At 41.3% G+C, this 22,569-nt stretch overlaps 3 protein-coding genes across 4 annotated transcripts in view; 2 read left to right on the top strand and 1 right to left on the bottom strand.

The window, feature by feature from the left end:
• Nucleotides 1–9,856, top strand: part of MATN2 (matrilin 2) — a 50,766-nt gene extending 40,910 nt beyond the window's left edge. The window contains exons 15-20 of the mRNA XM_083517233.1: nucleotides 104–517; nucleotides 4,168–4,320; nucleotides 6,642–6,704; nucleotides 7,240–7,350; nucleotides 8,459–8,554; nucleotides 9,566–9,856. Coding sequence (XP_083373359.1) covers nucleotides 104–517; nucleotides 4,168–4,320; nucleotides 6,642–6,704; nucleotides 7,240–7,350; nucleotides 8,459–8,554; nucleotides 9,566–9,618 — 890 coding nt within the window. The 3' untranslated portion in view covers nucleotides 9,619–9,856. The remainder of the gene's footprint in view (nucleotides 1–103; nucleotides 518–4,167; nucleotides 4,321–6,641; nucleotides 6,705–7,239; nucleotides 7,351–8,458; nucleotides 8,555–9,565) is intronic.
• A 1,739-nt stretch (nucleotides 9,857–11,595) lies between these two features.
• On the bottom strand, nucleotides 11,596–14,881 carry RPL30 (ribosomal protein L30). The gene is made up of 5 exons (XM_083517504.1): nucleotides 14,774–14,881; nucleotides 14,574–14,624; nucleotides 13,283–13,428; nucleotides 12,378–12,508; nucleotides 11,596–11,693 (listed from the first exon to the last, which is right to left on the bottom strand). The coding sequence occupies exons 2-5, from the start codon at nucleotides 14,592–14,594 to the stop codon at nucleotides 11,644–11,646; spliced, it is 348 nt and encodes a 115-aa protein (XP_083373630.1). The 5' UTR covers nucleotides 14,595–14,624; nucleotides 14,774–14,881; the 3' UTR covers nucleotides 11,596–11,643.
• Nucleotides 14,882–14,952: 71 nt separating this feature from the next.
• LOC310713349 (tigger transposable element-derived protein 1-like) lies at nucleotides 14,953–21,510 on the top strand. Of its 2 annotated transcripts, XM_083517385.1 has the most exons (3): nucleotides 14,982–15,095; nucleotides 15,565–17,062; nucleotides 19,916–21,510. In XM_083517385.1, exon 2 carries the CDS (start codon nucleotides 15,971–15,973, stop codon nucleotides 17,045–17,047), a length of 1,077 nt encoding a protein of 358 aa, XP_083373511.1. In that variant the 5' UTR covers nucleotides 14,982–15,095; nucleotides 15,565–15,970; the 3' UTR covers nucleotides 17,048–17,062; nucleotides 19,916–21,510. The 2 variants fall into 2 exon arrangements, with proteins under 2 accessions (XP_083373510.1, XP_083373511.1); XM_083517384.1 differs by having other exon boundaries at nucleotides 14,953–17,062.
• Nucleotides 21,511–22,569: the final 1,059 nt, after the last annotated feature.

The raw sequence follows: 22,569 nt of genomic DNA, 5'->3' as shown, positions 1-22,569 counted from the left end.
TTGTTCTTACATTGCTGTTTTATGTTCTTTCATTGTGTTTCCAAAAAACCCCCTGGTTTTGATTTTATTTATTAATTCTTCCTTTCCCATTTTATTTCCAAAGGATGCACTGAAGGCCCAGTTGATCTCGTGTTTGTGATAGATGGATCAAAAAGTCTGGGAGAGAATAATTTTGAAATTGTCAAAGAGTTTGTTTTGGGAATCTTGGACACTCTCACCATATCTCCCAAAGCTTCACAAGTTGGTTTGATACAATATTCTACTCAGGTTCGCACCGAATTCACACTGAAACAATTCAGCACTGCCAAAGACATGAAGAAAGCAGTGTCTCAAATTAAATATATGGGGAAAGGCTCCATGACTGGACTTGCCCTGAAGCAGATGGTTGAGAGAAGCTTCACAGAAGCAGAAGGCGCCAGACGCTTGTCAGCAAAAGTGCCCCGAGTGTCTATTGTGTTTACAGATGGACGGGCCCAAGATGAAGTTTCTGAATGGGCTGCTAAAGCAAAGCAAAAGGGTATGATGGAAGTATACTTACAATTATAAGCAGGAAGTCTGCGAAGGTGCTAGTTACCCATGTGTATTTGCACTGTAACTATACAGGCAATGACCACTTTGCCCGGGAGTTGCATTCCTGAGCCCTGTGCACACTGGCAGAGCATTTGTGAGCTCCAAATTCACCTAAAATGGTTGTTGCCTGTGTATACAGTTTATTGTGTGCTTGCACCAAAGAGGGGATCCTGCAGAGTGTCTGAGAGCCAGTGTGGTGTAGTGGTTAAGAGCAGTGGACTCGTAATCTGGTGAACCAGGTTCGCGTCTCCGCTCCTCCACACACAGCTGCTGGGTGACCTTGGGCTAGTCACACTTCTCTGAAGTCTCTCAGCCCCACTCACCTCACAAAGTGTTTGTTGTGGGGGAGGAAGGGAAAGGTGAATGTTTGTCACTTTGAGACTCCTTCGGGTAGTGATAAAGCGGGATATCAAATCCAAACTCTTCTTCTTCTTCTCTTCTTCTGAGGTAGGGGCTGGGGAGAAGTTCGATTCAGTTCACAGTTTAAAGGCCAATCTACCAAATTCACATTTTCCAAAACAATATGAGAACTGAAACACAGGTATCATTCAAAATTTGCACTTATCTGAATTTTGTGATGCAGTGTTTCAACCAAACAAAAGTTTACAAAATTGCATGTGTGCATTAAAGTGTTATCGGTAAAAAATAACATTAAAAATATGGGGAAATTACTTGCAAAAATGTGCACCTGTAAAAAAAATTATTAGGAGAAATGTGCACCAGTATGCAGGAGAACTTTCATAACAATTTATAATTAGGAGAAATGAAAGAGAGAGAACTGAAATGGATGAATCCTTCCTCCCCAAGTCTTAGGGTCATCTCTGACCACTGGTCCTGCTAACTAGGGATGATGGGAGTTGTAGTCCAACAACATCTAGGGACCCAAAGTTGAGAAAAGCTTCTTTAAGCATTGAAAATGTGGAAGCACCCATGGATATTATTATTTTTTGTACACCAAAGTTCTTGAGACTAGAGCAGGCATCCCCAACCTGCGGCCCTCCAGATTTTTTGGCCTACAACTCCCATAATCCCTAGCTAACAGGACCATTGGTCAGGGATGAAGGGAATTGTTGTCCAAAATATCTGGAGGGCCGAAGGTTGGGGATGCCTGGACTAGAGTTTCCAGATTGAAAGCCAGCGTATGCCTTTCAATTTTTCAGTGGCACATAGCACTAAATCACAATTCCTCATTGCCGGCAAACTTGGGGTAATCTGGTTCATTCAAACTATGGTTTGTCCATAGCTTAAATCAGGCATAGTCAAACTCAGCCCTCCAGATGTTTTGGGACTACAACTCCCATCATCCCTGACCACTGGTCCTGTTAGCTAGGGCTCATGGGAGTTGTAGTCCCAAAACATCTGGAGGACAGAGTTTGACCATGCCTGGCTTTAATTAACCAAAGCTCCTAGTTGTCAGTTGTAAAGGGGAACTTGAGTTAATTTAAAGGCAGTTGAAAAAACCTGATCTCCTCTTGGCCATGTGAGAGAAGGGAAGGGGATAGGGGGAGCACATGAGGCCAAAGCTCATCATTGCTTGCTTCTGTAGTACTAAGCTATAGTTTAGCATTACAACATGACAGGAGACAAGCCACAGGTCCTACTCCCCCCCCCTTCCTCAGCCCTGCTATACATCCCATTCCTGGCATGCCTGGAGTTCTGATAACTTAGAACAAGTTGGGGAAGAGAGATGAGCTGAGGAGGCTGGGAAGAAGCCACATCTGGACTTGTCTCCTGCTTCATTAGCAGATTTAAAGGTATATGCCTGTTGTTCTGGCTTTCAGCCCGGTAACCTAACCTGAGATTGATGAGCTGCACAAGTTGTGGGACTAGAAACATTTGATACATTGCTAGGAATTGGCCTGCGGTGAGTTATCTTCTGAGGCAGAGGAGACATTTATGATCCAGGCCTAGATTTACTTCCAAAGACATACAGTGAAGTCATTCATCAAAAATGGCACATGCTGCTGCTTTCCCCATTGACAAACATGCCAAGATTCTGCCAGAAATGAGCCCTATGAGTCAGTGCAGCCCCAGAGCAGCCAATAAGAGTTGTGCTCAGCATGAAGTTTGGTCTGGAATGCTTCATTGTTGATATCCCACCTTTTAAAGAACAGAGTCCAGCATGGATAGTTCATTCATGAAAATAAAGCAAGAATTTGGAACGATATTTTTCCTCCTGGCTGATGAAAGGCTATTTAAGGGGATATTGGTGCAGGAATTCAAAATGGAGAGGACTTACATGGTCCCCCCCCCCCCCCGGAACAGAAGCAATGACAAAATGTAGTAGACATGCAAGTTGTTGCTGGATGTACTCACCGTTCCCAGGGGCTTCCACAGAAATATAAGAACTGACAAGTGCAGCAATCTTTTCTGATATCTGAAGACTTCTTCAGTAACAAGGATATCATTTAAAGTGAGGTAGCTAATGGATGGTCCTCCAGATGCGGACTCCAGCTCCCACTAGCCCCAGCCAGCATGGCCAGTAGGACTGTAGAGCTGCAAGGGACCCCAATGGTAATCTAGTCCAACCCCCTGCCTTGCAGGAAATTCAGGGGTGGGAGTTATAGTCCAGCAAACTCTTAAGAGGGTCACAGGTTAGCCATTGCTGATTTAAAGAATGACCATGGATCTACTTCTGTTCAAGAATATGCTATGCAATCCACAATTAAATTAATTAAATACAAGGAACTACTTGATATCTATTTAATAAAAACAAAAAACACCAACATTATTGATAAGTCAGATGTGCCTAAGAGGATTTTTCAAACGCAGAGCAATCTGGACAAGTAATAATTGTTCCTTTAAAAAAAAATTAACGTATGCTATCCATGATGTTTCTGGGTTACCCAAGCCCCAGATTGATGCCATAGGAATGGACAAAAATTTAGCCTTCCACAAATGGAAGAGCTTCTCTCTGGTTGGTGTTGACTTGCAACAGTGGAATACCCTCACTGGTGGGGTGCGCCTATGTCCCTCATTATTAATATTCACAGGGAATTTTCAAACATGCCTGTTTACCCAGACGTTTGGTGTCTGACAGATAATGTTCGTGGCAACCTTGAAATTATTAGCTGTGAGGTTATAGAATTTTTTTAAGATGTTTAAAATATTTTATTTTTAATTCAGTTATACTGAAATCCTTTGGTTGAGATTCTGGAATCTGAATAAAGTGATACTGGGCAATGAATAAATAGAGATTTTAAACATGACTAGTCAGATATAGCCAACTGAGCCATCACCTGGAATAAGGAACATGGCAGCCACTACATTTGGGCATCAGTCAAAGACAAATCATGTTTCAACTGAATCTGCTTCAATTTGATGGGACTAACTTGCCCCATTGATTTCAATGGCACTTAAGCTAGTGCATGTATTGTTGCTGCTTGGGTTGTTTTTTTAAATAAAAAACAAGTTTCTGAATGTAAGTCCTGTCCCCATGGACACCCTTCCTAAATATCAGCACTGATCTCCATTCCTGCAGAATTATCTTGCATTGGTGTAAGGGGTCATGTGATAACACAGAAGCATTTTCCTTTCCATTGACCATGCTGTGCCTTAACATAGTATCGTTTGACCATAAACAACTTTTTTTTTTAGGAATCACAATGTATGCCATCGGAATAGGGAAAGCAATTGAGGAAGAATTACGAGAAATCGCTTCCGACCCTCCAGACAAGCATCTTTTCTACGCAGAGGATTTCAGTGCCATGGAAGAGATTAGTGAAAAGCTGCAAAACCGAATCTGTGAAGGTAATAATTGTCCCAGATTTAGTTTTCTTGTATGAACAATTAATGCAGACAGAAGTTTGTGGCCTGGCAGAAGCGATCTAACCATTTGTCTTGAATATCTGCAGAAATCACAGGGATACGTGTAAAACACAATGACCAATGAGCCACTGGGAAGAGTAATACTTCAGCTGTTTATCACTCGGGGAATATTTGACTTTATTCTAATGCCAGGGACATATACAATCATTTCTACTACTTCTGCCAGCTTAACAAGTCATGTATGAAATGTACAACTCAAGAAACCCAGGAGAACTGGCAACGCCCTCCCCTTCCTATATACTGCAGAAAGATCATCAGTAGTTCTAAAAAACAACTACACCATGCACGATCCATCCTTTTGGGGATATTTGGTAATTTATAGTTTTCTGTTAAGATGGCCTGTTGGTCAGTATTAGTCACATCTGAGGTAATATGATGGAATACAGGGGAAGGACACAGGCAGCACTGAGTGGCAACAAGGAAGAAGTCACAGTAAAAACATATTCTTTGGCATAGTGATTTTTAGAATAAAAATGAGTAGACAAATTCAGAAATGAATGACTCCAGGCTTTAAGTATTTTATTCCAGTTCTTTGAGCCATGGATCTGGCTTTCTATTGCTTATTTTAATTTCTTCCTGGCGGCCGCTATTCTCTCAGGTCAGCTGCTAACATGAATGTAAACCCTGCACTGGCTAGGAGATGCATTCAATTTATCTTCCATATTCTCTCCCATGTTCATTACTTGCATTCATACATGACACAAATGCTCAAAAGAATCTCAGTTGTGCTTTTTAGTGTCATGTATGAAAATGTCCCAATAAGAGCTGGAGATAACTAGTGCTGGTTCTATTTTGAAAACCCAAGTGCTTATCATGCTGCCTGGCATACACAATTCTACTTCTTGCCAGGATTGTAACTGATTAAACCATTTTTAAAAACTAAAGCTGTCCCCAATTAATTAGGCAGCAGATTGAGGGTTTTTAAAAAATATTTTAATGCAATACTTTAAAAAAACTGTAGACTGCAAGCACAATCTTTAAAAGTGGTGTTGCCCCCTCTCTTCTCTCACCAAGTAAGAATCCTTCTTCTAAGATGACACATTCATGCATAATCTAAAAACAAAGTACAGTGGTACCTTGGCTCTCAATCTGTTCCAGGAGTCCATTCGAGTCCTGAAACCATTCGAAATCCAAGACGCGGCTTCCGATTGGCTGCAGGAGCTTCCTGCACTCAATTGGAAGCCGTGTCGGACGTTCAGTTTCCAAAAAGCGTTCACAAACCAGAGCACTTACTTCCGGGTTTGTGGTGTTCAGGAGCTGATTTGTTCAACAACTAAGCTGTTTGAGAACCAAGGTACCACTGTGTATCCCTCAGTTCAGAAAGTTTGGGTTGGATCCAATGAAAGGAGTCCTTCTGTCAGCTAAAGGAGCACTTCTATTAGAGAAAGCCTCCTTACTTAGGAAGCTCCTTCTTTCAGAGGCAGAGAACTTTTAGGTCCAAATCTCTTTGGGAGGCGGGTGGCACTGTGGTCTAAACCACTGAGCCAATCAGAAGGTTGGCAGTTTGAATCCCTGCGATGGGGTGAGCTCCCGTTGCTCGGTGCCTGCTTCTGCCCACCTAGCAGTTCGAAAGCACGTCAAAGTGCAAGTAGATAAATAGGTACCGCTCTGGCGGGAAGGTAAGCGGCGTTTCCGTGCGCTGCTATGATTTCGCCAGATGCGGCTTAATCATGCTGGCCACATGACCCGGAAGCTGTCTGTGGACAAACACCGGCTCCTTCGGCCTGTAAAGCGAGATGAACTCCACGAGCCCAGCGTCGTCCGCGACTGGACCTAACAGTCAGGGGTCCCTTTACCTTTAATAGAGTATAAGATGCTTCCCTATGCACCTCCAGATAATTGACAAATAACCCACTTTGTATCATACCACCTTCAGGTATCCGATATATTTTGTTTGTGTGTGTTTTATCCCTACCCTCACAATTGTTTCACCTTTTATCTGTGGCAACCTCTGCAATAGGAGGAACATTTTTCATACTCTCTGAAGTAATACATGTTTCTGCAGGCAAGACCATGACCTCCCAAGCACATATGCATATATATTCAATGATGACCTAGCAAAGAACAAGCAGTAACAACTGAAATGATCCTGTTGAATGATTTTCTGTTGTCCAAAAACAATTCTAGCCATCTAAATCTCCTTGAAATATCATTAGTCTTCCCGGTTTATTCTAGATCATTAGTATGTTACAGATTTATGCAATAAATGCTGTTTCATTTCATGCTGACAATATTTCTTCCAGGTCTGAAAGGCCACCAGGATTTGCCAGCAAATGTCCTTTATTCAGAAGATTCCCATTCTCAAGGTTTGAGATTCTAAGTCTGTGTATCTTCCATTTCCAGCTCACCTAGTTCTCCACTAAGCATTTGTCATTCTCAATCATTTCTTGAAAAAGTAATATTAGGCCACTTTCATTGTAATGCTGTTGCTGAGCTCATTTTTAAATATTTGCATCAATATAAAATGAGTGCAAATCCATATGCAACACATGCTCTTGGTACACATTTCATAACCTTATACAGAGGTTCAGGCACACAGGCAAGTATTTTTAAAATTAGAACATTTCAACTAAATCCATTCTTTAATTTTGAAATCTTACTATGCTTGTTATATATTATCTCTGTAGATCTGGGTTAATCTAAAAGCTTCACACAAAAAGCAAACTGAGGAATTATCTTTTTTAGCACAGTATACTCAGTCTTCTTTCACTAAAATAAACACACAAATACACAAAACTAGTAAAGTAAAAAGCTAGATGGCAATAAGGAACAAGAAAATCTGTAAGATACAACGCGTCTTACTATATTAAATTCAGTTCTGTTCTTTATGGCTCCTTACAGAACCTGAAGCAGCTACCCTAGCAATCAAAGACGTTCTTGCCTGTTCCAATTTTGCAGTACATCACAAGTATCTCTTTGAAGAAAAACATCTGCGATCAAAAGTTGCTTCAGGTAAATCTACTTCCATTCTACACTTTAGCATGGACATACCGTATTTTTCGTCCTATAGGACGCACTTTTCCCCCTCCAAAAATGAAGGGGAAATGTGTGTGCGTCCTATGGTGCGAATGCAGGCTTTCGCTGAAGCCTGGAGAGCGAGAGGTGTTGGTGCGCACTGACCCCTCTTGTTCTCCAGGCTTCAGGAAGCTATCCGCAAGCGTTGCGCACCCGGGGGGAGTTCCCGCGGGCGCGCAAGGCTTGCGGGCGACAGCCTGCAGCGCGGGGCGCCCTCCGGAGGACGCCCCGTGTTTCGCGCAGGTGTCCGCAAGCCTTGCATGCCCAGCAGGAGTTGCTGCCGGGCTCGCAAGGCTTGCGGATAGCAGCCTGTTCTGGGGGCTGGGGGGAAATGATTTTTTTTTTTATTTCTTCCTTGGTGGTTTTTAAGCATAGATTACAGATGCTTTAGCTGAGACACAGATGTTTTAGTTGTGATTCCTGCATTGCGAGGGGTTGGACTAGATGGCATACAATTCTGATTCATGTTTAAATCTTGTCATCTCAATTAAAGATCATTAGATAGCAGATACTTGCAACCATGGAGAACTGCCAATAGTCAGTGTACTTGAGTAACACTGAATGTAGTAGAAATTATGTACATAGGTGAATAAATCCATCCTACTATGGGGCAGCTTCTCAAGCTTCCTTGCTGAACAAATTGGTGCTTGTATCCTTGCCAGTGATCACCTCTTGGAAGAGATTAAGGGTTTCTTGGATTCAAGTCCTCAAACTCATTGAAGGTGGAAGTATTTTCTCTGCCCCAACTGGAGCAACTCTTACGTCAAATCTAAGAATTATCTGTCATGGATTGCCCTTTTAGTATCATTGCATTACTTTCAGTCATAGAGCAAACATGAATAAATCTAATAAAAAATTGACAGGTTAAAAGTTTTTCTCAACCAGCTTCATAAGTTTCCTATGTACTTCATAGTTTCTTGTTGGTGACCTTCATTATGTTAAATAGGACAGATGCAAGTGAGTGATCTGTATTTATTTGGATCTGTATTTATTTAGTTAATGTGTTACAGTACGGTTTTCTAAACCTCTCCCATCTGTTTTTCAGGAAATCCTTCAGAAGACAAAGACCCATGTAAATGTGAAAACTTTATGACGTTCCAGAATTTTGCAAATGCTGAAGTTAAAAAACTAACACGACAACATATCCTTTTTTATATACCTATTTCATAAATTCTCAGCTTCTGAGAAAGTAATACAGCAAATCCTCAATTGACACGCAGATTTATAGTTAAATCACATTTAGTCTTTAATAGGATGCAAATCCTGTTGGTTGCAATCCCATCTACTCTAAATAGCTCAACAGCCAGCATCCACAGTATTTTGGGAAGTGGGGTGGGAGGGAAAGGGCATCCATACCTTTTCCTATTCCACTAGAACCTCTGCTTTTCATTAATGATGTAATGACTTTTCCTCTGAACCCCCTTAGCCTGTTGAACTGTCAGGGAGGCTGAGATCAGAGGCACAAGCAGTAGCAGCTGGGCAATTTTAGCTTACCTGGCGGCTTTCTGAAAGAATGTTAGTGGTGATAAATGTGGAACACAGGCTCCCTCTAGCGGCCACACGAAAATTCAGAACTGTGGCTAGTATATAATGCAGTTTCAATTCAGAAAAATAAAGAATATAGTGACCTTTACAACATCACATAGGTTATTAGGCCTGTGCCTCATAGGCTACTTCAATCCACAAAGGTGCATCACCTGCGTAGGGCTTACATGTGCACTTTACAAATGGGTGATGCGGTTATTTCATGTAGTGGATGATCTTTGAGTACAAATGCAGCCCAATCCAGCCAAGAACACGCAGGTAAGAAGTGTGGGAAACAGGCTTAACTCATCTCCTCTCACCGATATACCTAGAAGTGTATTTGCAGCAGGATAGCAGTACACTCTATTACAGCAGGAGCAGGCCTGTTGCTCTTAGCCTTGCCAAAGGCCTACCTAAGCCAATATACTGTTATACACTGTGCTGATCTTCATGCCCCTGGGAAGACCAGAATCAGGGCAAGTTACTTCTACTGAACAGCCTTATGTGGGATCCTCATTATGTACAAGTTGGTTGAAAATTTCTAACCATTAATACAGTGCTGCTGTAGTCTATACTTTATAATATTATAAAATAAGAGTGAAGAGGTGTTTCCTTAATTTAAGATTACTAGAAGAAATGTCAAAAAGAATGGAAGCCCTGGAAAATCGATTAAGATACTGATGGCGTTCTCAAAAGTATGTGCTGAGTTGGATATTTATAGATATGAAGAGAGCAAATCTAAGCTATGTAAAAGAGCCAGTCTCCTGCTGGAAGAAAGAATTTATGTTTCCAGTACTTCAAGACTGCATTTTTGTATTGACTGCAGGAAAAAAATGGCAAGATTTAATTTTTTATACAATTGTAATATTTTATCAATTGAGATAAGCTATGAAATATTAAAATGGTGCTTTTAAAAGAACAGTTTAAATTGTTTAGAGACATACAAGGCCCTATTATGTAGTCTTTGGTGTTTTTTTGAAGGAGGGAAGAAGAAAAAGAGTTTGGATTTGATATCCCGCCTTTCACTCCCCTTCAGGAGTCTTAAAGCGGCTAACAATCTCCTTTTCCCTTCCTTCCCCACAACAAACACTCTGTGAGGTGAGTGGGGCTGAGAGACTTCAAAGAAGTGTGACTGGCCCAAGGTCACCCAGCAGCTGCATGTGGAGGAGCGGAGATGCGAACCCGGTTCCCCAGATTACGAGACTACCGCTCTTAACCACTACACCACACTGGCTCTCATCACACTGTCTAATTGAGACAGTGGAAACATGTACATGTTACCAAGCAGCTTCCCAAGCTTGTCCTAAAATACCAATATGGGGAAAGATGCTTTAACCCTCAAGGGAAAAATAGTCTGAGGCACTGGTAGGAGCACCTTGGCTAGCAAGTTTAAGCACATACATGCACCTCCCCCTGACAAAACCCCCACTTATGTTAACCAGCAAACACAAGTTTGGGATACTTGTGGTATTGTAACATGCAGTACTACCCCAAAGCTGAATCTCAGCTTTGATATCCTACAGAACATGGCACTAGATGCAAGTACACTCTAAAAATATCAGGCAATAGGGCAAAAGAGGGAATGACCGCCTTAGTACATTGAGAAAATGGCTTTTATGCCAGAATGCACATTTGGGTTATTGTTGCAACTGCACAATTCAGCATTAATAGTCTAAGAAATACAGGCAGCTCCAACTCTGAATTACGTGAAAAGTGAAGCCCAAGTCCCAACAGTCTTGTTTCCTTCCCAGTATCTAGTTTTTTAGTGGCTTTATCTCAAGCTACTATCCCAGATGCCTTTCTGCTGCCAAGAAAGAACGTTACTGATTCCAAGACCTTTTGGCTTCTGGAGCTTAAAAAGTCGTAAGACATTTTTATCCCAGCATTGTAAGAAACAGAAGTGCCCCTGAAACCAAAGTTCTGATCATTTGAGAATTTATATAAATATTTTTGGTTGAGCTGCAACAATAAAATAAAGCTTCTTCAAGAGCCCTTGGAAGCCACTTCTGAATATTTCTGAAAACATTTGATTTTCACTTATGATTATCAGACCAAAGGCTGATAATAATTATTATCTCCATTATTTTTTAATTTTAGAGCAGCAACCAGACCACTTACCCATTTGAATACAGAATCCAGAAACTTATTTGAATACAGAAAATTAATTATATTTAATTTTTGAAACTTCACCTTAGGGTGAAGGGAAGGTAGCAAATAGTAACAATCTTATACAGTATTGTATCATTTTCAATTGATAGCACCCTTGTTTGCAAATTCATGCCTTATTTGCCACAGGCTTGCGTGGCAAAGCAATGAAATGGGCAGGGTATTATGGTAGACAACCCAAATTCACAAAACTCCCATTAATATAAATTCTGTTAAGCAATTGCCTCCCTTTCTCACTGAGTGACTATTGACATTTTTGTTGTCTGAACTAGTTTTGAGCCAAGTACGATAAAACATTATGCTTTCACAGCTGCAAGGCACTTCTAGAGGGTGGAGAATAAGGTAGCACAACTTCTACTAAAGATGCAGTCAAAAGCACATCAGTGCTCCAAAGTTTGTGGTAACATACCCTAGACCTGGCTTCCCCAATCTTGTGGTCTTCATGTTTTGCAACTATGAATATATGCAACTCAAGAAAGCTCCTGCCAATGGTAGATTTGTAACCAGTTTTATTACACAAAATGTAAAGTTCAGCAATATCTACTTCTCACTGGTTTGCTCTGGCATGCTTCTAATGATGTCAGAATCACCTGTTGGGAGGGAGAAAAGACATATTTTAACAAACACTATAGCAAATGGTGCTGCACAATTAATTCTTCGTATCAAGATGCCAACAACCCATTCTTCCTTTTAGATGTGTATTCATATGAACATTTTCCAGCATAAATTCAAACTTTTAATTATATTGTAATTTAATTACATTCTAAAGATGTTACTTGCAGTTAAAACCCAGAACTAGGGAGGCAAATCTAGCTCTGGGGACACACTACATAGTTATAATATAGCGAATGTCTAGCCTGCCCTGATCACTGAAATATCAGGACAGCGAGAATATTCGCAGTGCTTTAAAAGTTCAAAATGCAATACCTTAAGGAGTAGTTTGAGAGTAATGGCTTTTATACAGTAAGATATTACTTAAACTATAGATATTTTGAAGATGTTGGAGTGGATTGGATTTATATTCTCAGGGACCTGTAGATCGCTTTCCAATGTATCTCGAGAATTAACTGATTCAGACTACAATATAATGTAAGCACGGTGAAGTTCACTATGATTTAGCTCTAAAGCGACTGTGGACTCTAATATATGAAGAGCTGGGGGTTTAGAATCAGGATGGTTTCCAGAGAATGTAATGAATGGACTTCGTAGAAGTAAATCACCATAAGACTCTTCAGCATATCCAAGGGTATTGTGGTACCAAATAAACAACATACCTGGGTCAATGATGGCAAGTGTACACACTCTGTAGTACTTTCCACAAGCTGTACCCAATTCAATATTGTTACCGCTGTAGTGGTGCACACCAGTTTTGGCCAACATAGCATAGTATTCAGTTTCTGATTTCCTGAGAATTAAACACACGTGGAAGCAAAACCAATGTTTAAATTTATGGATTTTAATCTACAATACAGGCTGAAAATTTCACATGAGCACTAAACATTATTCCTCATGAAAGGCTGACACCTTCTACTATCTAGATAGGGAGTCTAGCAGCTATAAAGATATCTTTGTTTTATAAGATATTATGGAACATTACTATGTCATAGCAAAAATAGTCATGTTTAAGTCCTAAATCAGTATTTCCAGTAGATTTTGGGTCATGGTGTCAAGGTTTATTTATCTCCCATTTACCAAGAGCAAAAATATGCTGGTGAAAATGTGGCCAAGTCTACATATCTACCTTCATCATTACTTGGAGCAACTTATTTTATAAAATTATTTTAGTGAGAGATTACACCTAAGATTTAACAGCACAATACTATGCATGCTTGTTGAAAAGTAATTCTTAGTTCAATGGGGCTTGCCCCCAGGCAAGTGTGCACAGGAGTCCCACTTAAAACAATTTTTGGTTATTATTATTATTAAACCCTGGCCATCTAAACAACATGCTCAATTTGTTTACAAAATCTCAAATTTTCAGTACTATAGATCACTGTTACCCAACCAGGGGCCATCACTGTTTCCCAACCAGGGATCAGGATATTCCAAGGAGGCCACAGGTGAAAATCACATAAATGGGGGGCCACAGCACGAGACTAGGGGGCTACAGAGGGAATTGAGAAGTGAAGAAAACAGAAGTCAGAAAAAGGTTGAGAAACTGCTGTAGATACAAACTTACCTTAGAGCTGGGCAGTTGTTGGCTAGGATGACCAACTTGGCTTTGCCCTGTCGGATCATTTTCAGAGTCTGCTTGTATCCCAGTACATATTTACCACTTTTCATAACCAGCTGAAGTCTAGAGTTTATGGACTCGAGGGACTTTTTCTGAAAGAAAATGTTGAGGTATGGCAACTTCAAAATGATTCCTGCATTTATGAATAATGAAGTTCTATATTCCACATGTCTGGGCTTAATGCACTCATCTAGGAATATGTATCACACAAAACACATCAAATAATGCATAATGATGATGAACTTAAATGTTAAAACTTATTAGATTTTTTTTGTTTTTTAATTTTTCCTCTTTAAAAAAATCAAGACAGGAGTTATTTGTACACAGCTACGTGTTTTAGCTCTTAAACCAGGGTCTTAGGAAGAAAATGGAAAAACATCCCCAATGAAAAATAGTATTTAATAGTTACAGTTTGTTTCTTATAGTATACAACTTACATAGCCATGCTGATGGGATATATCTCTTAAAGTGTAAGAGTTACTGACACTTTTGAACACATTCCTGCCCTCACACTATTGTCTCTGCTTTCTAAACCTAAAACCCCTGAATTCTCTCTCTTTTATACCCAAGTCTTTAAAAATTACTTTAAAAACCTGGTAATCTCAGTGGGCCTGGGTTCTTCCAAAGTACGGGAAATCTGCAGCCTTATGCTGACAGAAAATGCATGCCTCACCCAAAATTTATATACCTGTCATTCTCAAAAACAATCCAACTTCACTGCCATTTGATTAAGCAGAAAAGCCACATGCAACACCACTCTCCTACAACCTTATATTCAACTCATCACACGGAGAGATAAATTCATATAAAGCCACCATTGTGCAAATAGGCCACAGGCAGCTCCTTATGTATAGAAGAAGAAAAATACAGTAGTACTCCTTGCACACACGTCTACTAGCAAAAGTCCAGGAAACTAACAGTGCAGTACTGGATTGGCAAAGGCCTATGAGCTGCAAGGAACCAAGAACATACAATTTATGAAATGCATACCGCTCCACCAAATAAACCACATTAGGCTGTGCTTTCATGCAAGACAGTATTTTTAAAAAACGCGATCTATAAATTAAAATCCGACAAAGATTAAATAAAAATTAATGACTCTACAACCAGGTTTGGCCCCAAGTTTCACAAGCTCCTCGCCCCGAAGATCACCCCCCTCTCCTCCCGTTTCTGCCTTTCCCCACATGAGGCCCCTTCCGCCCTCCTACTGCCCCCCATGCCCGGCTCTTCCTCTCACCGTCTTCTTGGCGGCCACCATCCTGTCGGCTCACGTCGGCTCTGCCGTCACCTGCGCCGAAGAAAACGGGGAGGGGGGGAGAGAGAGAATTAACGTCCCACCGTATCCAGTCCCACCTGTTGCGCCCCCCGCCCCGCGTGAACTCGGCTTTCCCCCCCTCACCCGGCTCCCCTTACCCAACCCCGGGGAGACCCGCTTACCAGAGATGCACCTCCAAGATGGCCGGGCCGCGAGGAAAGGAAGGAGCTCCCGCAATGCAACGCGCAAAACCACGCGGCGCCCGGCCGCCGCGAACGGCTACGCTCGCGAGAGGGGGAAATTTCCGCCCACTCCCCGTGGCCAATTTCCCAAACGGGAAGTGCGTTGCGTGGAGCATGCGCACAAGCCTCAAGATGGTACCATAGAGATAGAAAAAAGTCTATAACAGGCTTTCTCAACCTTGGTGCCTCAAACGGCGTTGGGACTATGCTCCCCATCATACTTGAACCTCTGTTGTAGTCCAGAAGCGTCTGGAGAACCAAGGTTGGTCTGGAGAAAGCTGACCGAGAAGAACTTTAACGGCCATTCTGAAAGGAGTTTGAGGCGGGTTCCTCCAGGCTCTGGAAGACGAACGGCGACGTCTTTCCGTTTTCCTATCTCTATGCCGCACTTGGCCTGAGCAGCCCCCTCTCTTTGCTTCTCTCCGCATAGAGCAAGCTCTGTAAATGAGAGCGAATCGAGGCATCCTCGGGGCATGGCCTGTTAATTTAGGCTGCAGTTGTGCTTGAAAGGATATGCTCAAATAAAAAGGCATATAATTCAGGGTGTGGGAGAGTCCTCCGTCTTAATATGATCTATGGTCAAAATGTATTGTGAAGAAAGACATGGCTGCTTAATTTTTTTTAAAAAAATGTAAAGCATTTTGCTCTGGAGTAAACAAATGACTTACCGGTACAGTAATTCAAAGCAAAGCAGGGCTCACTAGCACTTAATATTAAAATTCTATTTTCAGTGTCGATGGGGCAACAAGTACACCAGGCCGCGGAACTTTGGCGCTTTGTACTTACCTAGAATGGTTTCAGCTTTGGTGAGAACATTTACATTGGAACCTTGGTTCTCGAACAGCTTAGTTGACGAACAAATCGGAACCTGAATGCTGCAAACCCGGAAGTAAGTATTCCGGTTTGTGAACTTTTTTTGGAAGCTGAATGCTTCCATTCTGAGTGCTTCCGCTGAGGACCCGTGCAACACGCTGGTGATATTTGGAGCTTATATTTGGCAATTTTGTTTCTGCAACATATTTGGCGATTTTGTTTCTGCTAGTATTTTGGTTAATTTGTTTTTGTGACTCTGGAACCCAGTTCAGCTACTGTATTTTCAGGAGCACTCTTGCAATTTGATTGTGTGACTGTGCGAAAATGGATAAAAGTTGCAAAGGCAAGAGAACCATTAACAGAGCAACAATAGAGGTGAAGAAGAAAATTATTTCCAAGCATGAAAGTGGTGTCCGTGTAAGTGACCTGGCCACGCAGTTTGGTATGGCCAAATCTACAATTTGTACCATCTTAAAAAATAAGGAAGCCATTAAAGGTGCCAATGTTGCAAAAGGTGTTAAAACACTCACAAGGCAACGAACACAGACAATTGAAGAAGTGGAAAAGCTGCTTTTAATATGGATAAAAGAAAAACAGTTGGCTGGTGACAGCATTTCTGAGAGCATGATTTGTGAAAAAGCTTTACATTTGCATGCTGAACTCATCAGGAACACTCCTGGAGCAAGTGCTGAGGGTGAGGTTTTCAAGGCAAGTAGAGGTTGGTTTGATAATTTTAAGAGGAGAAGTGGCATACACAGCGTGGTGAGACATGGTGAAGCTGCCACTGCCAACAAATTGGATGCTGACCGATTTGTTTTGGATTTTAAAGATTATGTTGAGTCACAGGGTTTCATTCCCCAACAAGCTTTCAACTGTGATGACACAGGCCTCTTTCGGAAGAAAATGCCAAAGAGGACCTACATAACAAAGGAGGAGAAATCATTGCAAGTGAACAGTGATGATGTGGAGGAGTTAGTGGAGGACCACAAGACTGAGCTCGCCACAGAAGAAGAACAAAACATTCTGACGGAGCAGCAACAGGCGGCAACTGAGGAACTACCTTCAGAGGTGGAGAGCAGAGAAATTGTACCTACTGCACTGATCAAAGAAATGTGTGCAAAATGGGCTGAAGTGCAAAGTTTTGTTGAAAAATATCACCCTGATAAAGCTGCTGTTAGTCATGCCGCCAACACTTTCAATCATAATGCTATGTCTCACTTTAGACAAATTTTAAAACATCAGCAAAAGCAAATCTCAACTGAAAAAAATTTAGTGAGGAAAAGAATCAGCGGGTCTGAACCAGGTGTCAGTGGTGTAAGAAAAGCAAGGGAAGGAATTGCAGGAGAGGAGTCACCGATTGCGATTCTAGAAGAGGACCCTGACCCCCCATCCAAACAATGACTATCATCCATGAAGGTAAGAAAAAAAATTACATTTTCATTTTTGTCTACAATACTGTATTATTTTACAGTACAGCACATTGTTTATTGCTTTCGTTTTATGGATCAATGGTCTCGTTAGATAATAAAATTCATGTTAAATTTCTGTTTTAGGGTTTTTTTAAAAAGTCTGGAACAGATTAATCCTTTTTGCATTATTTTCTATGGGAAAGTGCACCTTGGTTTTCGAATGTTTTGGAAGTCGAATTAAGTTTGAGAACCAAGGTAACACTGTATATTCAAATCAATGGCCCTGTCATGGGCTCCCACATGACTCCACAGTATGCCAACATTTTCATGACTGGTTAGAACAACACTTAGCTGCTGTCTCCAAAAAGTCTCACTTCTACCCAAGATACATGGGCTCCATCTTTGTCACCTGAGCAGGAGGTACTTAATGCAGTTTCTATAAGGCTTCAACAAATTCCACTGTGCCAACAACCTAAGACTAAGCCAGTCTTTGCAAGCAGTTCAGTTTCTGGACACTGCAAAATAGTGCAACTTTCTGCATTTCCCTTTCCTTCTGACCTCACTGTTTACAATTCCCTACTTCCTTCACTATGTGTATATATAGCTGCCGCTCAGAAAAACACTTCATACGTTTGATGGCGTGGACTGTAGCCCATAAAATCTTAAAGCATTTGTTAGTCTTTAAGGTGCCACAAGACTCACTCTTGTTTTCTTTATAATCTATTGCTATCAAAGATGGCAAACCTGGGGATAATTTGTGCTTAAATTTATGCCACACAGAATGCATATTTCTCACACATGGATTTGATTTGGCTTCTTTTAGACTTATAGTCCAGCTGTGTTTTATCAGTGTGGACATCCTAATCTTTGCATTACTCTAAAAGCTGCCAGAGCTGTTTTGACATGCCCTATAAACAGGCAGATATTAAACTTATTGCTTTTGTACATTTGCACCCTCAGACAAATGAGAAAGCTTTATTAGAATTCCATTCTGGCACCCACACTAATTACTTTTCTTTCTATGGGTATTAAAAGTGGCAGACTGAGCTTTATGATAATGATCATATTTAAAGCAAGTGTAAACATGTTCATTCAATTTTCCCTGGTTCATGCACTGTCCTCTTCATTTATTGTCAGGAAAACAACTATGCCTCATTGTTCCAAAGTGAGCAAATTTGGAATTTGGGATACTAACAAGGTTGGCATTTGCTGAATCAGCATCAACATTTCTTGTCACTCAGCCATCCAATCAAAAAACAGTTCCAGAACAAAAATGGATAAAGGAATGAAGTCCGCTGGAGGGCAGAGAAAATCCTGATGCTTATTGTCAATCTGAGCATATCCAAAAACATTCAATGCCCAGTTTAAACATGAGTAATACTGTTAGAAGAGTCACTCGAATAACACAAATGGAGTCCAGAGAGAAAAGAAATTGGTAATACTTTACTAGGGGAAACTGAACTATATAGAAATATACAGAGAAGTTTCTTAGTTCAATTCTAGTACAGTGGTGCCTCGCAAGATGAAAAGAATCCGTTCTGTGATTCTCTTCGTCTAGCAGTTTTTTCGTCTTGTGAAGCAAGCCCATTGACGGATTAGCGCTTTTAGCGGCTTATCTGCTGATCGGATCAGCTGATAAGCGGCTTAGCGGCTTAGAAAAAAAACCCAGCAGGAACTCGCAAGACATTGTCGTCTTGCGAAGCAAGCCCATAGGAAATTCGTTTTGCGAAGCACCTCCAAAACGGAAAACTCTTTCGTCTAGCGAGTTTTCCGTCTTGCGAGGCATTCGTCTTGCGGGGCACCACTGTACATAGGGAGGCATACAATTACACACAGGAGGAAACACCTTTGAACCTAACCAGCCAATCAGAGCTTGAGTTATCACAGCAAGGATTGTGCCAATCTCACTGGTTGCTAGGCAACAACAACACCCGCTCTAGGTTGGCTAACTAAACAATTAACCCTTCTGTTGCTAGCTGAATGATCCCTGCTGTTGCATTTCTAAGAAATGCAGTCTTGTAAAAAGCCATGAAATTCTGGGCATTGTAGTTTGTTAAGGTTGCTGGTGATGTTAGCTGTGTGAGAGGTAAACTACAGTGCCCAGAATTTTTTGAGAGAAAGAATGCATTTCAAATGTGCTTTAAAGTTATAGTGCGTGCACAGCTTAGATTATTATGAACATATCCTCTTATTCCATCATACAATTCAAGGCCAGTCGTAGGAGATTCCTTTATAATGGGGATGGCCCTTCAACTCCCATCAGTCTAAGCCAGCATGGCCAATGTTTAGGAATGATAAGAGCTTGTTCACAGAGCAGACCAGGGGAGGTCTTCAGAGGTCAGCAAGTTCTCCATTCCTGCCTTGTAGGCGGTATTTTGCCCCAGGCCTGAGATTCCCCACCCAGCTTTTAGATTGTACACCTGCCCTGGTCTGCTCTGTGAACAAGCTGCAATCAGTAGAGGAATCAGATGTGTTTCACATGTGCTTGACATTTAAAAAAAAACCATTCTAGAAGTCTCTTTCTTGCAAATATTGCAATAATTAGAACAATTAGATACACAGCCTCTCATTTGCAGAAGTTAATGGGTGTCTACGGCACAGATTCATGAAGTCTGTTTGACAACAGAAATGTGATCATGATTAGGTTTCAATACGATTACTCTGACATAATGCGTTTTGATAACCTTTGATGGTGGTTGGATTTTAAGACATTTGAGGGCTTTCACTGTTTTCGTTAATGTAAGGAAGGTTTTAAATTTCTACAGTAAACGTGAAAGAGTTGTGCACTTTGTGTTCACTTATGTTTGCGTTGCATGTAAAAGGTTTCTGGCAGAACATAAATGGCTGTTGTGTCTTACAGCTTTACACAAACTGGTGCCATGTCTAGCCCTGAACTGCCACTAAGTACTTGAAGGGGGGGAAACTGACACCCCAAAGGTGGAGGACTTTGAGGTCCATGCTGGATCACCTGGAATGAATACTGAGGATCCCCTTGACAGGCTGCCTGGTGGGAAACTGTCTGAAGAACCCTTTGAGCTGTCAGAGGAAGAGACTGAGCCAGCCCTCAGTCCTGAATAACTCTGGCACCAATTGGCCTGGGCACAGACTGAAGAGCAATGACCTAGCATGGGTCTACAGACCAAGACATTGAACATGGTAAGCAATTGTTGGAACTCCTTTACTACCAGCAGCTGGGGTTAGGGTGTTATGTATGAGTCTCACACATTAGCCTTCTAGTTGTAGGAAACAACACAGATATCTCTTCTTGCTTGTGGGATCCTTAGTCCTGCTTCCAGTTCCCTCACCTTGCTGAATTCACTGTGATGTTGAACTTGGGTGTAGTTTTGATCACATTTTATACCTAGCCTGATTCTCTGTGCTAGACTTTGGCTCAAGACCATACCCCCCCCCCCTGCAGCGTGACAGTTGTTTCATTTAACCAGTGTGCTTAGTAATTCATATCTATCCACTGGTATGTTGCAAATGCCACCACTATTGCATCATTTGGTGTTAAAGAGTGACCAGCATCACGTGCTCTTTGACCTGATATAACAATTCCTTGAGATAGTCACAGAAGGAAACGTTTGCAGTGCAATCCTGTACAATTCAACTCAGAAATATGCCTCACTGTGTTCAGTGGGGCTTACAGGTAAAGGTCTAAAAGAGAGCAACCTCATTTAACTAAACTTTAATTCGTAAAGTAACACCCCTCCCCAAAAAGCCCCCCATGTTTCAAAACTTATTTGTTCATTGTCAGTTCTTTTTCGCATTGTTTTGTGTGGCAACTTCTTATTTAATTCTACAGAAGTGCAATCAAGGTTATGGTTTGAAGGCATGTAGGGCCATCATCTTGCTGAAACTAAACTGGTGGGGGTCCAGCCAGCACCTACATGAGAGATTTCATGAAGCTTATGACTCTATTGTGGGCAGCTTAAGACTCTGATTCAAAGAACATCATCCTCAGAAAATACATTTATCTATTGTAAATGTATTTTACCAAACTAGTAAGACAATTGATAACATTCCCCCCTCAAAACACTTCGCTTTTACACTGAAAACACCCCCATTTGATTTATTTGTTGAGCCACAGTTTATGTGGTTTGTCATATGAAAACATCCACCATAGTTTCATAATTACAGTTGCTATGAAGAGGCTGCCAAGAAATGCTTTCTTGGTTGCAGGGGCTCATGAGAGCAGCATACCTTGTGGACTGGCATGGAAAATATGCCAATCTCAAGGAAGCCAACAGGAATGCACAGGAAGCAGCAGCAACCTCACAGCAACCAAGTATGAGTACTGGTTATATAATGCATAAAAAGGCCATAATTACTTGTTTTTAAAGTCTGCTATTTTATTGGTATTCTCCTATGGATGTTTTACATAACTATGTAAACTGCTTAGAGTTGTTTTGGTTAGGTGGCATACAATCTTGTTAAATAAATACATGAATTTAAGCAAGGCCTATTAGGATTTGTATACTGAAGCCATTTAAAACAATGGAAACATGCAATGTATTTTGCTGTGTGGCTGTTCGTATTTGTTCCTTTGTCAAATTTTAGTGTATTTCATGTTTCTCATATTAGTCACATTGGATTGTACAAGGAAAAGTAGGGTATTAATATTTGAAATACTGTACATACATGCAGTGACTATGGCCACCAAGTCGAATCCTGGCTAAGAAACAGGTCTTTCCCCACTGTCTGGTGTTTAGGTGGGGACAGAATTTGGATGACATATAGCTATTTCTCTGCCAGTACTGTTGTGGAGGCCCTATCTTCATTCACACAGAAAGCGTCCAAAAGGGACAGGGCACCAGCGAATTTGAATCTGCTGGATCTGAAGCCCCACAGATCTCCTGAGGAGCCTGATCTGGTGTAGCACAATTAGACAAAACCACTGACCCGTTCCCATCTTGGGATGTCCCAATGGGTCTGCCACCCCCTTCTCCTTGACCCCACTTAGGATTCTCACTGGGTGACTTTGGGGTAGTCAATTATCACAGGGTTAAAATGTAAGGGTTGTGGTACGGACGAAATTGGGTGGGGGGGGGGGATTGAGGCTGAAGGGACCACCTACCATTAAGAGTTGCCAACCTCTTTGGGCCAGATGGCACATTTGGAATTTTTAGAAAGATCCCTTGGCAACAATCATAAAATGGTAGCATAACACCTAATGCCTACCCCATAAAAAACAGGCAGGACCACTAAATGGTGCAACATACACTACCTCTGCATTGACTGCTCCATAAGTGGGAAAAGGTACCATACAGAAAGCAGCTCTTTGAACCTCTTCTCTGTTCAGAAGGAATGGGAGAATGCGTGTTGAATTCTGGCATCCAATGAAATATGGAAATATTTAAAGTGGGGAGGTTCAATCATGGGCATAGCCAGGATTTATGTCGGGGGGCAGGATTTATGTTGGGGGGCATAACCAAACTATCTGTGATTTGTCAGTTACTTAACTATTTTTATTTATTTATTTGATTTAGGGGAGCAGGTGCCCCCTGCCCCCCC

Source organism: Podarcis liolepis (assembly GCF_965112155.1).
Source record: "Podarcis liolepis genome assembly, chromosome: 8".
Taxonomy (NCBI): domain Eukaryota; kingdom Metazoa; phylum Chordata; class Lepidosauria; order Squamata; family Lacertidae; genus Podarcis; species Podarcis liolepis.
The sequence above is the reverse complement of the archived record's forward strand: the minus strand, read 5'-3'. Positions and strand labels throughout refer to the sequence as shown.